The sequence below is a fragment of the Aedes albopictus genome, chromosome 3, assembly GCF_035046485.1.
Source record: "Aedes albopictus strain Foshan chromosome 3, AalbF5, whole genome shotgun sequence".
In the NCBI taxonomy this organism is placed as follows: Eukaryota; Metazoa; Arthropoda; class Insecta; order Diptera; family Culicidae; genus Aedes; species Aedes albopictus.
The window spans coordinates 291,444,522-291,460,400 of NC_085138.1; the positions used below are offsets into that span (position 1 = coordinate 291,444,522).

The 15,879-nt window shown below is 46.1% G+C and overlaps 1 protein-coding gene across 1 annotated transcript; it reads left to right on the plus strand.

Annotated features, from left to right (window-relative positions):
* The first annotated feature begins 175 nt into the window (after window positions 1–175).
* Window positions 176–15,356, plus strand: LOC109415956 (eukaryotic translation initiation factor 2 subunit 1). Its single transcript, XM_019689930.3, has 4 exons — window positions 176–327; window positions 611–1,093; window positions 14,447–14,679; window positions 14,742–15,356. The coding sequence occupies exons 2-4, from the start codon at window positions 630–632 to the stop codon at window positions 15,059–15,061; spliced, it is 1,017 nt and encodes a 338-aa protein (XP_019545475.1). The 5' UTR covers window positions 176–327; window positions 611–629; the 3' UTR covers window positions 15,062–15,356.
* Window positions 15,357–15,879: the final 523 nt, after the last annotated feature.

A 15,879-nucleotide genomic window follows, 5' to 3' on the forward strand; every position in this document is an offset into this window, starting at 1 on the left:
TTTGAAAACAGCGCGCACAGTAAAAGTCACATTTGACTTTTACTGTGCGCGCTGTTTTCAAATTTTCTGTGGGAGTGAGCAGTACACCAGATTCGTGCAGAGGCTCATAGTGCTCGATGCAGCCCTGGTTATTTTAAAACATCGTTACAAATTTTGACAGCTCAGACCTCTCTCTCTCCACCCCCCGCTCGCCCACAAACTGCCAGCGTCGTCGGTGTTTTCCGTACCGAGTTCTTTCTGTCAGTGTCAATTCGGCATTCTGCCACATGTATATTACATCAGATTGATAAAATTCACATTTTCGTGCTTAAATCTTCATAAAAACGGGTAAAATTAGTTGATTTTTATAGTTTTAGTGCTGAGGCATCGAGTGCGATCGATTCACAGGCGAAAAAAGTGTTATTAATTCGGAAAAATCGTTTCAAAACTGTGTCAACTTTTCCAACCATGTTTGACAGCTCCAAACAGCGAAAGTTCATAGCACCGCTAGCGGAGAATGGGGCGCATGGGATATTGATTTCGATGGCACTCGGTGGAAGCAGCTTTGAAATTGAAATATTTTTGAGGCATTAACATAATTATTTTAATATTATTTGTTGCTTAATTCTAGCGCATCCTATCCAGTCAAGATGGTGTTATCGTGTAGATTCTACAAGCAGAAATTCCCTGCGGTGGAGGATGTTGTGATGGTGAATGTAAGATCCATCGCCGAAATGGGCGCCTACGTCTACCTGCTGGAATATAACAACATCGAAGGAATGATATTGCTGTCCGAATTGTCCCGTCGGCGTATCCGTTCCATAAACAAGCTGATTCGCGTCGGCAAAACAGAACCGGTGGTCGTCATTCGTGTGGACCAATTCAAGGGATACATCGATTTGTCCAAGCGACGTGTCTCGCCGGAAGATGTGGAAAAGTGCACGGAGCGATTCGCCAAAGCAAAAGCGGTGAACTCGATTCTCCGGCATGTGGCTGACATGATGAAGTTCACCAACGAGCAGTTGGAGGAACTGTACGAGAAAACTGCCTGGCACTTCGAGGAGAAGCTCAAGAGCAAGGCCGCTGCGTACGATGTGTTCAAACAATGTGTCATGTAAGTGAAATTATCGGATATTTATAAATCACACAGGGCTGTATTGCCGTTCTACGCATAGTTGTCCCATGTTATATGGGATTCCCATATAACATGGGACAATTATGTGTAGGACGGCAGTGTAGCTAAAGTAATTGTTGCGGAATAATGAATAGAACGCTGAATCTTGTTAGCATCAGCTACAAGCTAGAATATGAAAATTTATTCGTGAGTGGGATCATACAATATAGACTAAGCGTTCACTTACAATTTCAGTGGATAGATATAATTCAAAGATTATTCCCAACAATAATTTTCGCTTCAGCGAATTCTACTAGCTGTAAATGAAGAACTAAATAACTAAGTGCAATAGGGAATATATGACTAATTTGCTCACTTCTCGAACTGAATAGTGAAACTATAAACCCTGGAACTCTGGTTAGATCACATAGGGTTTGGTGTGAACAACTCCTAAGACCTAAAATACAACGTAACCGTGTGTAAATTCACAAAATAAATGCACATTCAATTGTTCTAAGCGCACCTGCCACTACTCGTTTGAAGAATCGATAATTCTACACTATTCAGATTGCATTTAATCAAATTAGGAAGAATTTTGCCCTGCACCAAAAATCACATCGTCATCTCATTAATACACGTTTGGCAATGTCTACTCTTGACGTTTCTCGCATCGTTCTTCTGTTTTGCCGCGGATCCGCTCACTCCGTTTTCGCTGTGGCGGGGTTGCCAGTTTCGCAACATCCTCCCCCCTGGTGGAACCCACATTGTCTCCGGTTCCAGCATCCGATGATACCTCCAAGACCGCCAGTTTCGATATTGGTTTTCTTGTAGGAGCATTTCCAGCAGTCTGTACAATAGCTTGACGTACACGACCGTCCGCAGCTGGCAGAACCTCAAGCACTCGACCGCGTATCCACCCGTTGCGTTTAGTATCACTAACGATGAGAACCAGGTCTCCAGGTTGAACCGGTTTCACTTCGCCGAACCATTTCGTGCGTTTCGTAAGAGTCGGGAGATATTCCCTAGTCCAGCGTCTCCAAAAGATGTCCAGGTATTTCTGAATGGCTGTCCACGAACCTTTCAGGAGAGATACTTCGTTGTCAGTCTGCACAATTGGTAAACGAACCCCCGAAGAACTGCCCAACAAAAAATGATTCGGGGTTAAGGCCTCTTGCTCGATCGAGTCCAGAGGCAAGTATGTGAGTGGTCTGCAGTTGACAATACCTTCTGCTTCCGCCAAAAAGGTCATCAAAGATTCGTCGTCCAGTTTCTGGTTTCCGTTCTGGATTGCGGCCAGAGCAACCTTAATCGACCTCACCAACCTCTCCCAGGCTCCCCCCATGTGCGGAGTGCCTGGAGGAATGAACTTCCACGCGGTCCGGGTGCTCGTGAATTCTGCAGCAAGTCCTTTGTTGATCTGCTCTCTCAGAAGACGGTCGGCTCCGTGAAAACAAGTTGCGTTATCGCTGTAGATTTCGGCGGGGCTTCCCCGACGACAGATGAATCGGCGTACTCCTTTGATGCAGGATTCGGTAGAAAGCGTGTGGATAACCTCCACATGAACGGCCCGTATTGTCTTCTTCTTCTTCTTCACTCTGTTTGAAACTGTCAGCTGACAGTTTCAGCGATTTTGGCCCAGTGACTTTGACTATATGGCCAGAAACTCATCGATTCCGACGTTGTATGGGAGTGACGACTAGCCGTTTCCAGTTGCAGTTTTGCATTCTTGCAGTTTAGAGTTTTGTTTACAGTTTTAACTTAGCTTGTTTTACAAATTCAGTTACTTCTTGGTATGTCTCAATGCATTTCGATTTGTACAGGTCAGTAAGGCTCAGATATTTTTGCTCAAATTGAAACTTTAATCGTAGGAAACCGTGCTTCGGACAGTGAACAATGATGTGCTCTGACGTCTCGGGAACTTCGCACATATCGCAGTCCTCGTCTTCTGCTATCTTCATCTTTGCCAGCCAGTACTTTGAAAAGTCGTGGCCAGTCATCAGACGGTTTGTCAGGCGGACATCTCGACCTTCCATCTGGACTTTGTAGTACCACGGCTCGGTCGAAAATACAGGAAAAATCTCGCTAAAGCGTTTACCCTTTTCCATGGAGTAGTCCTGATACCATCGGTTGGCGTTGTCCTGGGTTTGTATTTTGAATCGATGCAGCGCATCATTCAAGCATAATCTATTACCGTAGGTTGGTGCTATGTCGGACAGTCCCAGTTTTGCCAGCTTATCCGCTATCTCGTTGCCTTCAACCTCCACGTGGCTCGGGATCCACTGGATTGCTGTTCCGAAACGATGAGCTATCCTTAGTATCTCCGCAACGATTGTTGAGCCGGCCTTCTCGTCCATCGAATCCTCCAGAATCATGCACGCTGATTTTGAGTCAGTGTATATCACGCAGTTGTGTAACTCCATCTGCTCGACGAAGGAAATAGCCACTTTGATCGCCGTCATTTCCGCCGCCGTGATGCTCGATTCCTGTTCCAGTCTATAGTAGTGTCTTCTTTTGCAGCTTTCTAGGTATATTCCCACTCCGCATCTTTCTCCTTCTTTGGACGCATCCGTGAAAATTCTCCTTCTTCCTCGATATTTGTTGTTCATCGTAAAAAGCACTAACTGTTTCATTTTGAACGGATTCGTCTCTTTTTTAGCTGTGTCCAATCCTTCCAAATAAGGATGAACTTCCACAGTTGTTGCATGCAGTTTCACAACTGGCATGATATCGTCGAAGATGTTTTTGTTCCTGATGTACATTTTCTCCAGGTAGCTGTATTTCTCCAAATTCAAATCATCCGGTATCTCTAATTCTCGAAGCTGAGTGGCCACCACATTGTTTCTGCTAAAAGATCGAGCGATTTGTTTGTTGGCGACGTGTTCTTGCCTGAGATGCAATGGATATTGCCCAGCTAATGCGGTTAGAGCGTTGAGCGGCGTGCTTTTCGTGCAACCAGTCACTTTTCTTAAACACTGGTTATTCGCTACTTCTAACTTCCTTTTATTCGTGGCACTGGCGTTGTTCTGCACTGTGCATCCATACTCTAGAACACTTCTTATTAGAGCTTTATAGATGTTAGCCATAGTTTGAGGATGCGATCCCGTTTTAATCCCACTTATAACCTTCAGCATGTTGAGACGGTCTGTCACCTTTCTTGCTACCTCTCTGGTGTTGGCTCCAAAGCTTAAGAAACTGTCGATCTGGACTCCGAGATGCCGATGTACTCTTACTGTTTCTACTTGCGTTCCATTGATTTTCACCGTCAGTTTGTTGTCACTGTTATGGAAGAGTAATCCTTTTGTCTTCTCTGCGTTTATCCTAAAGTTCAGGTTTTCTGCAGCCTCGATGAACTTGTCCATGTAGTTCTGTGCTGTGAGATTCAGTTGCTCTAACGATTTACCTTTTACCAGGATGCCGAAATCGTCGGCATACTGGACCAGTATGACGTCATCGCCAACTCCAATGTCGTGTAGCTTCCGCGTATAGAGATTGAATAGCGTTGGGGGCAGAATGTCGCCTTGGGGTAGTCCACTGTTGATTGTCCTTGTAATGGTCGCTCCACGAATTTGAAGACTCAACCTTCGGTTTTGTAGAAAACCAGCTATCCACAAAATTATTTCATCTGGAATTCTCAGTTCTACCAAGGTGTCGTTGAGGATGTCAGGCTTGACCGCGTTGAAAGCGTTGCTCAGATCGACGCAGATCAACGCAACCTTCATTTTCTGCCGCTTTAAGTTTTTTACTTCGTTGACAATAAATTCTAAACATGTGTTTGTAGAGAGTCCTTTCCTGAAACCGAAGGATGTTGGTGGTAGAATGTTCCTTTCATCAATGACTGTTTGGAGTCGCTCTAAGACTGCTGTATTCACTACCTTTGTTATCGTGGGTACTAGACTGATTGGGCGCTTTCCTGATGGGGTTGTTTGGTCTCGACCGGGTTTCGGAATCGCCACAATCCGAATAGATCGCAGCGCGTCTTCCGGGAATCCTCTCCTCCACATTCTGTTTAGGTCCATCAACAGATTTTCGACAACTTGCGGGTTTAGTTTCCTTAACATTTCATACGAAATGCGATCCTCTCCCGGGGCTGATGGTTTGGATTTCTTCGCCAGTATGCTATCCCACTTATTTTTGTCTATTACATCTCCTGTAGATCGTATCACTGGTTCTGTCCACGGTTGCGGGTCGTGTTTGCCGAAGTGTTCATCTAGGAAAGCCTCGGCAGCCTCTTTGTTGTCATACATCACGTTGTTTTCCTTTCTTCTACATCGTTTGCCTGTCAATCTTCCTATCTTTCCCCACAGCTCTTTCGAACTAGAAAATGGATTAACTTCCTTCGGAAACTCCTCTAGCTTTTTCCTACTCTCCTCTCTCTTCAGTCTCTGAAAGATGGCTGCCTTTTTCTTGAATTCTATTAGGTTGCATTGACTAGATACTCTATTGAACTGTCTTCTTGCTTCCGTTTTTTCTACCCAGGCCTGTTCTACCTCTTCTGTCCACCAATGTTTTGGAACGTATTTATCTGTTTTCCTATTCGCTCTACAGGTTTTTTTAACTGCTGGTATCAAATCCTCTACACTTTTCACTACCATCGGATCGAGGTTAGTCATCGCCTCACAGATTTTATAGTTGTTATATATGTATTTCGTTGTTGCAATTTGATTGGAGTTTAGACTGCTCTCGATGGCCATGTGATGAGAACCTACACTGAAGTCGAGAACCTTCCACTGGATATCCGCGAAAAGTTCAGCCGTGCATAACGTTATATCGATTGAAGTGGCCTTTTTGTTTAGCTGAATCGGAATGAATGTGCTGGATCCATCATTTGCTATCAGAAACCTGCTACTGTTGATTATATCTGCTAGGATATTCCCCTTTCTGTCGCACTTTTCATTCCCCCAAGCGTAATGATGTGCGTTCACATCTCCTGCTAATATCACTTTTCGGTGCCCATCCAAACTGCTAACGATTTTGGTGATATCATCTTCGAATGCATTCGCCGGTATATCAGGACTGATATACACCGACACTACTACGATGTCTAGGGAGCATATCTTTATTCCACAGACTTGGGTCCAATCTGACGTAGCCGGCAATTTGATCGCCAGGTAGTTGTACTCGTTTTGTAGCATAATTCCAACACCTCCGTAGTTGTCGTTTCGGGATTGAGCGATGAAATGGTATCGAGGGATTTTGTAGCGGTTACTTTGTTCCAAATCACCTTTCGTCCATGTTTCGGATAGCAAAACAATTTCATAGCTTCCTTCGACGAGGACTCTATGTAATTCCGCCTTGTGTTTCTCTAAACTTTGTATGTTACACTGTAAAGCTTTTAACGGTTTGAATTTTGTTATTGAATACTACGATTTACCTATTTGAGCTAGAAATTTGTGTTTATCTGTATCTGACCTGTAATGTTGGTTTATTTCGAAATGTTTGTGCATTCTACTACTGAATTCGCTAAGTTAAAATATTTTTGTGTGCATTGCTTAAACTTACTCTTGATTTCCTCCTGGTTTCCCAACTGACTAAGAAAGTCAGTGTAGAACGTCATCATCGTCGTTTTTACTGCTTGGCTAGCCGTCTGCTCCGCTTGGTTGCGCGCTTCTCGCATCAGGTGCTCCCATTTCTCTTTCTCGCTGGTGGTTTGGTTGTTCAGTGCGACACCGTCCTTGGTGCTGCTCGATTCCTCTGCCAGTATTCGATCACGTTCGTTCGTTGCTTTCATTGCGTTTGTTGGTCCTGCCTTTTGGGTCTCCTCTTTCCGCGCTCTCTTGACTCCTTGTTTAGTTTGCTTTTTCGGTTGGTCGGGGTATGTTTTGACTGCTGCTTTGATCCTCTCTCGCTCTTGGTTTGTTCGCTGCCATTGCTGTCTCAGTGACTCTCCATGTTGGGTTGCTGCATACGATTCGCCTAGCACTGGGAAATCGTTGAGATCTTCCAGCGGTGCATAGGTGTTGTGGGTCCTTAGAGGGAAACACTCCTTAGCTTCTGCAAACGTTATTGCTGTTTTCGCCATCATCAGTTTGATGTTCTTTTGTCGAATTTTCTCCGGGCAATTTTCGTCCTGCATTGTATGGTCTTCTGATCTGCAGTGCGCACATTTCGGCTTATTTCGACAATGCTGGAATTCTTCCGCCGTCTCGTGTTGACCGGCACAGTTCCTACATCTTCGATTCCCTTTGCATCTGTCTTCGCGGTGGTTGAATCTGAGACACTTACCACATGCCGTTAGTTTTTGTCCAAAAGGCCTTACCCTGCTGCAGCAACAGAACAGGCGGATACGATCGGGTAGAACATTCGCTCTGAATCTCACACTGATTCGGTTCGCGGGTATCTTTTTGCCGTCCACCCAGCGGTGCAAACGCCTTACGCTGATGATTTGCACGTCACTTGCGATATCACCCATTATCTCTTCCTCGCTGATGTCTGCTGGAACGCCGTCGACTATTCCCGTCACGCTAACCAGATGTAGTGGTACGTATGCCTTGTAGCTGCTCGTTGTGCTGTTGTTTACTTCTTCCACCAGCGCGTTCGCTTTGGTGTAGCTGCTGATGAAGACCATAATTCGATTTCGTCCGACTTGCTTCATGTCCGTTATGCACTGCTTGAATTTTTCATTTTTTCGCAGCGTGGATCCCACCGCGAACTTGTTGATCCTTTGTACTCCATCATTGTTCCGTAGCTCGAAATACACTCGGTATGGGCCCGTGTCCGCTTCTGTGTACACTACGTTCGTGTATTCCCTCCTCTGTTGATATTGTCCTGCTTGCTGTGCCGATAGACTTGCTGCTCCTGCCCAGTCGGTAATATTCACGTCTTCATCTGTTTCCTCTGGTTGGTCCGGTGGTTTTTTCACTCCGTCCATTTTGGGGTTATGTTCTCGTTGACCGGCCAAAATGGCGGCTCTCGCGATGCTGATTTTTCACTTTCTGATTTCCTTGGTTTTTTTTTTCGATTTCACCCTGGTTTTTTAGTTTTTTATTCTCAAAAGTCTTTTTCCTTTCACAATTCACGCAAAAAACTACGATAACTTGTTCAAAATTTCCAAAAACTGATTTTATTCACGCTCCGTTTGGTAAGCACGTTATCTTCGCGCAATGGCGGAACTCGAATCTCGCCCGTATTGTCAGGCATGTGAATATGGCCACCCAACGCTTGACATGACTTCTGTTGACCTTCACCAAAAGGGGTCCAAAGTAGTCGAGACCACAGTAAGAGAAAGGGCGAACATATGAGGATAGCCTAGCACTTGGAAGGGGAGCCATTCGCGGTATTGACGGCTGGGCATTGCGTATCTTACACATCTGACATTCCTTCGACACGCGTCGTACTTGTGTACGTAGCTGCGCTATGTAATAGCGCTGCCGTGCTTCGTTGACGACAGTTTCATTGTTGGCGTGCAACAACTTGCAATGAAGATCCTTCAGAAGCAACATGGTCAAGCGATGTCGCTTCGGCAAGATGACAGGGAATTTCATTTCATCAGGGATACGTTGAGCTGCACCAATCCTGCTGTCCATCCGCAAAACTCCCGCTGCGTCGAGTATCGGCGATATTTTGTAGAGAGCGCTTGTCTTTTCCAATGGTTGGCGCTTCTGCACTGGTAGGCGTTCGTTCTTGGTCAGAGTAACTAGTTCGTCAGCGTACGAGTCCCATTGCACAGCTCGAAATAAGGATTCCTCAGCTTTCTGCAACTCCAACTGCGTCAGGTGATCGATTTTTCGCTCTTGACCAGTATTTGACGTTCGACAATTGTTCACAAATCGGCAAACGTAAGCCATCACGCGTAACATCTTTTTCCATGAGGAGAACCTTTCGGCGTCCAGTAGTTGCTTCGGCATTTGTAGATTGCGATGGACATAGCAGGCGCGTTGGTCGTCCGTCACCTTATCGTAGATTTTCCTCGGTGGCCACTGATCTTCACAGTGGCGAAGGAATTCAGGTCCGCTGTACCAAATACTGTTCTTGTCGAAGTACGGTCCTGATCCCCACTTCGTTGCTTCGTCTGCCGGGTTTAGCTTGGATGACACCCAGCGCCATTCCTCGCGGTTAGATTTTTCCAAAATTTCGCCCACTCGGAAAGCAACAAAGGGCCGATACTTCCGGGGATCCGCGTTAATCCAACTCATTGCAACTTCGGAGTCACTCCAGAAGAATTGTTTTCGAACTGGAAGTGAATGTCCCTCGACTACGAATTTGGCCAGCCGTACTCCAAGCACGCAAGCCATGAGTTCCAGACGGGGAATGGTTGTTGGCTTGACGGGGGCTACCTTGGTCTTCGCTGCTACGAATGCCACCTCTGCTGGACCGTAGGGATTCGCAATCCGGAAATACGAAACACACGAATACGCTATTTCGCTTGCATCCACGAACGTGTGGATATCCAGAGTCGTCAGATCACCCGTGGAGAAATAGCATCTCGGTATGTTTACTTGGTTGATTATGTCCAACATTTCTAGCCAGTACTTCCATCGCTCGAATGTTCCATCGCAAATCTGTTCGTCCCAACTGGTTCCTTCGCGCCAGGTATCCTGTAGCAGCACTTTCCCGAATATCAAGTATGGCGCCAGAAATCCTTGAGGATCAAAAAACGACATGACGCACCGCGCCAATTGCCGTTTCGTCGGTTTAGTGTTATGCGTCCGCAGGTGGGTTATATCGTCGGGCAAGGAAGTGCTGAATCGGAATTCATCATCTTGTGTATCCCACAGAATGCCGAGGACCCGTTCCGACTGTTTATCGGTACCGGAGGTAAGATCGATGACGGTTTGTTTCTTGACCTCTCCAAGTTGTTCCAAGACGACTCGTTGGTTACTGCACCAATTTCTGATCTCAAACCCACCATGTTGATGGATCTCTTTTACTTGCGACGCGACTTGAGCAGCTTCTTCAGCAGTAGCAAAGCTGTCAAGGTAGTCATCCACGTAGTGGTTGTGGATGATTCCTTGAACTGCCCTGGGATATTCCTGTGTGAACCGGTTGGCATTCGTATTCTTTACGAATTGCGCTGTAGCGGGGGAGCAAGTTGAGCCGAAAGTGGCCACATCCATCAGGTACGTCTCCAGCGGCGCCGTTGGGTCAGCTCGATACACAAACCGTTGAGAATGTCGATCTTCTGGCCGAATTCGTACCTGATGGAACATTTCCTTGATGTCGGCGCTTACAGCGACTGAATACTGCCGGAAACGGAAAAGAACCGCAGGAAGAAGTGTCATCTGATCGGGCCCTTTCAGTAGCATACTGTTCAAAGAAACACCATCAACCTTTGCAGAGGCGTCCCAGATCAGCCGCACCTTTCCGGGTTTTCTAGGGTTAGTTACGGCTCCAAGTGGCAAATACCACACGCGACGAAGGTCAACGTTGTTCAGCTCCTGGGGTGACGCGCGATGTGCGTAGCCTTTTTGTTCGTACTCGTGGATCTGCTTCCGAACATTTTCGTTGAGTATTGGATCTTTGGCCAACCTGCGCTCCAGACATTCGAACCGCTTGACAGCCATAGGGTAGCTGTCAGGAAATTCAAAATCGTCGTACTTCCATAACAGACCCGATTCGTATCGATTATTGGCATAGTGGGTAGTTTGTTCGAGGATCCGTAAGGCGCGCTCATCTTCCGCAGTTACTCCGGCGCCGGTCGGTTGTATTCCAGCTTCTTCAAGCGAAAAATACGCTTTTAATGTTTTGTCAAGGGAATCGCCATCTGAACACTCGCAGACGTGGTAGTTGACGGACAGCTGTCCTTCATCCCGATGACCTCCGTATACGCACCATCCAAGCCTTGTTTTCACGGCAACCGGGCCACCCACGTTGCCTTCTCTTACCTTGAGTGGGACTGCCAGTTTAAGGTTGTCAACTCCAATCAGCAACTGAGGTGTAACACTGTGATACCCCTGAATGGGCAGACCTCGTAGATTCCCGAACCTCTCGGCTAGCTTCTCGATCGGCAAACTTTGCCTGGGCAAGTCGAGGGAGTCCACGGTTCCAACATCGGTCATAATATACCTCGGTGCTCGTTGATTGGTGCCCGAAATCTCTATCGTAATCCGCTGCGAATCATTCTCTTCCCTCGTCACGTTACCAGTCCATTTAAGGCACAACGGATGCCGGTAGCCAGTCACCTTCAGCGTCGCTGCTAACTGCCGTTCGATCATCGAAATATTGGACCCTTCATCCAGAAAAGCGTACGTAGCTACTTTGTTCGCTCCGCTGTACAAAACGACAGGAATTATACGGAACAACAAGGATGGAAGGTCTCGGTTATGGAAGTGATGGTCCAGTGGTGCCGGTACGTTGGAAGTCGTTGTATCTTTTGGGGTGGAATGTAGGAGGGGATGGTGACGAGTTAGGCAACCGTTCACCCCACATCTATTGGTGATACGACACGATCGTCTGGCATGGTTGTACAAGCAAGTTCGGCATAATCCGAGACTTTGAACCCTTTTCCAACGTTCGTCGATTGCTAGTGCCTTGAATGTTGTACAATCCCTCACACGATGTCCGATCTTCTTGCAAATCGCACACTCGAAGCTGTTACTGGAATCTATGGGCCGGTTGCTGTAACTTTTCGCTAACGTGTTACTGTTTCCCCCGGCGTCGGAATGAAGAAGAGTTCGGTCGGGTGCCCTTCCTTTTTCACGCTTTGCGAACCTTTCGCTCTCACTTCCTCCGTACGATGATACGCTGCACGCATCAGCGACGACTTCCTCCATATACTCGCCGAACGTTTGGAGATTCACCAGCGGCCGATTCCTCCGGTACGTCGCCCATCGCATTTTATACTCCGCCGGCAGCTTCTCAACCAGATCCTTCAGTAAGGTCGGGTTTCCGAGGTGATCCAAAAGGTTCGCAGCTGTGATATGATCACACAAGGTTTGAATTTTCGTTCCGAACTCGATAATGGTGTCCAGCTTGTCCGCTTTGGGACTTGGTGTGCTCCTGACCCTCTCGATCAGCGACTCAATCAGCAGCTCGGACCGCCCATAGCGCATACGAAGCGACTCAATGACGTGGGGTACAGATGCGGGGAGAATCAGGCGGCTTCTTGTAGCCTCCCAGGCTGCACCCTTCAGGCAGCGCTGCAAGCGAATCATATTCTCGCCGTCACTATAGCCGCACGCTTCGGTCGTATACGTGTATTGGCTGATGAATACAGGCCAATCCGCCGGGTTTCCGGAGAAGCTTGGTAGATCTCGAGGTAGAATTTGACGAGCGGCAAGCTGTTGAGGCGTCGGACCGACCGCTACGGGGAAGATGGCGGGCTCCGGCCGCATCTGAAGTACGGCTGGATGGTCAACACTCCCAATAGGTGCCCCTTGATGTACCGTGTCATTTGGGCTTCTTGGCCGCTGGATTCCAGTGGCAAATGGCGCGTTGCCAATGGCCGAATCGTTGCTCCTTCGAAAGATGCCTTGGTGTAACCCAAATTCGTCATCTGCAGTCGGTCTTATGTTGTTCTGGACACCTTCTCCCAATCCGTCGGTTGCTGAATGCGACATCAGCTTGTGTAGTTTCTCAGGGCCATCCTGCTTTTCCCCAATCAGCTTCGGAGTTGAGGATGTGGGACGATCATGTGAATTCTCGGAGGGCTTCATTTTCGGGTATGCTCCTTTGCTGCCACCAATTTCCGGCACCGATGGCTGCTGCCGGTTTTTCTCCTTCTCTGCTAGGTACAGTGTCTTGTACTGCTCCAGCATTCGTCGTAGATACTCTACGTCTTCGGGTGTCGATGGTTTTCCTTTTCTTGGGTGATCGCTTTCTTTCGATCTCTCGATGTCTACTGGCTTCGCTGCAGCTGGAAGTGCGGGGTTGAACTTTACTTGAGCCTTCTCGGGATCCAATTTCTCCATTACCCCACCGACCGCGCCTTCTAGCTCTCCGTCGTCATCGCCGGCAACTCGATTGCCGTCACCAATCGGAACGTTAAGTTTTTCCACCCAATCACGTACCTGTTTGTCAGACTTTCCTTTGCTGATCCGGCTCCGCACGCTCGCCGAATCATCCGCTATGGAAGCCTCCAGGGCCTCGTACTTCTTCCTGGTGAACTCCGCTTCGACCTCGAGTGCTGCCTTCTTTTTTTGGATGGCTTGCTCCTCGTCGAGCCGCTGTAACTGTATCTGCAGCCTGGCTCTACGGCTAGCGGTGGTAGAGGCTGATCCCAGGCTTTCTACGTGGCTGGTGGTTTCATCAAGGTCGCCCGCTCGGCTCATGATGAAATTCTTGTAGGAATTGTTGCGGAATAATGAATAGAACGCTGAATCTTGTTAGCATCAGCTACAAGCTAGAATATGAAAATTTATTCGTGAGTGGGATCATACAATATAGACTAAGCGTTCACTTACAATTTCAGTGGATAGATATAATTCAAAGATTATTCCCAACAATAATTTTCGCTTCAGCGAATTCTACTAGCTGTAAATGAAGAACTAAATAACTAAGTGCAATAGGGAATATATGACTAATTTGCTCACTTCTCGAACTGAATAGTGAAACTATAAACCCTGGAACTCAGGTTAGATCACATAGGGTTTGGTGTGAACAACTCCTAAGACCTAAAATACAACGTAACCGTGTGTAAATTCACAAAATAAATGCACATTCAATTGTTCTAAGCGCACCTGCCACTACTCGTTTGAAGAATCGATAATTCTACACTATTCAGATTGCATTTAATCAAATTAGGAAGAATTTTGCCCTGCACCAAAAATCACATCGTCATCTCATTAATACACGTTTGGCAATGTCTACTCTTGACGTTTCTCGCATCGTTCTTCTGTTTTGCCGCGGATCCGCTCACTCCGTTTTCGCTGTGGCGGGGTTGCCAGTTTCGCAACAGTAATTTTAATTTACTATTACATACGCCGACCTTTATTTGGACACACTTTTATGTCTATTATTGAAGTCCAGGAAATTGCTATTGAAGTAAATGCAAATTATAATGTGCTCTTATGAGAAGTATCAATTGCGTCCGTTTCCATTTCGTGTTAAGAGCAAACAAGCGCTTTTCTAATGTTATTGGTTTCTCTTTAGTAAATTGGATTTTCTTAGTTATTTTAAGATTTTTATTGCCAAAGCGGTTAACATGTATGTATTCAGTAAGAAAATACTGAGGGTGAAGGGTTCCGATTCGTGATCGGTCCAGCAACTTCTTGTAATGGAAATTTCCTTGACTTTTTTGAGCATAGACTGTTTTCGTGCCTGTCACACGATGTAACAAAATGGTTATTAGCGGAAAAGCTATCAGTTAATAACTGTGAAAACACTCATAGAAAACTTATTAAAATGCCGGTTTTGTTCCAGTAATGACGTTACGTCAAGTAGAAGAAGTAATATTCAAATATCCTTTCTTCCTCACAGTGAACCATCGTTACTGGACGAATGCGGTTTGGAACCCGAAGTAAAGGAACTGCTGCTGAGCAACATCAAGCGCAAATTGACCTCCCAGGCGGTTAAGATCCGAGCTGACATTGAATGCGCCTGCTATGGTTATGAGGGTATCGATGCAGTCAAGACGGCACTCCGGTCTGGCCTGGACCTCTCGACGGAGGAGCTGCCCATTAAGATTAATTTGATTGCTCCGCCATTGTATGGTATGTTTAGTTGTGCTAAGATGTGAAACTTAATAATTATTCAACACCTCGTTTTCTTCTAGTTATGACAACCTCAACTCCGGAAAAAGCCGACGGACTAAAAGCTCTAGAGGTGGCCATTGAGAAGATCAAGGAAACGATCGAGAATCTCGGCGGAGTGTTCAAGGTGCAGATGGCACCGAAGGTGGTCACCGCTACGGACGAGGCCGATTTGGCCAGGAAAATGGAACGGGCTGAGGCTGAAAATGCTGAAATCGACGGTGATGATGATGAGGAAGAAGACGAAGAAGGAATCACATACAATCCGGAAGGCGAGGACGGCGAAGATGGTGATGATAAGGGCGACAGTGCTGACGAGAACGAGGAGAAAAAGGAAGAGTAAACAGAACGCGGAAGGAAGCATTCAGTACGACCACGACGCAAACAGTTGCAAAAGGGAGTAGGTATTAGATTTGCGCGGGAGACGGCGGAAAGTGTTCACGCTATTGAGTCGTTTAATTTATCGGAACATCCTATTATACACAAACATAATCCAATATTTTTTGTTCTTTCCAAGAATTGTCGTTTAGCATTTCCTAAAAGGGGGAAATTGTGTAAGTTTTTTTTTTTATCAAAGCCTCTAATTAATAATTGCAAATAGACTAGGCCGAATATGATAAAACTATACATACAACTCATTACGGTTGATGCGTGTTTAAATGCCTGAGAAATCCATGAACCAACTTCATAGTTTCTTTTTATTATGTTCAAATAGACATAGGTAGGCATCGGTTATTATTCTTAAACTGGTTGCATATCTATCTGCAGCATATTGTGACTTTATTCAAAACCAGATAATTTTATGATTGTTAGAAGTCCTCAGATTGTTAGATGAAACAGAGTAATCGGGACGATTATAGGTGATAGATTCTTTTAACTATGAAAACAGACGCAGGAGCAAACGTTTGTATATATCTTCAATGTACAGTTCAGAATCTGGTAAACGAGTTATTTGCCGGGTAAAGACCGAAAGCATTAGTGTAGAAAACTCCTACTTCCACCTCTACACGCTCGCGGATCGCCGGGATGTTTCTGGTGTAGCAAAACACAAAGAGCATCCAGAATATCTACACAGCACCCAGAACGCAACGGTCGGTGCTCTGTCAGAGATTTACAAGAGAATAATTTACCGAATTCATAACTTAACTCATGCAGGTTAGT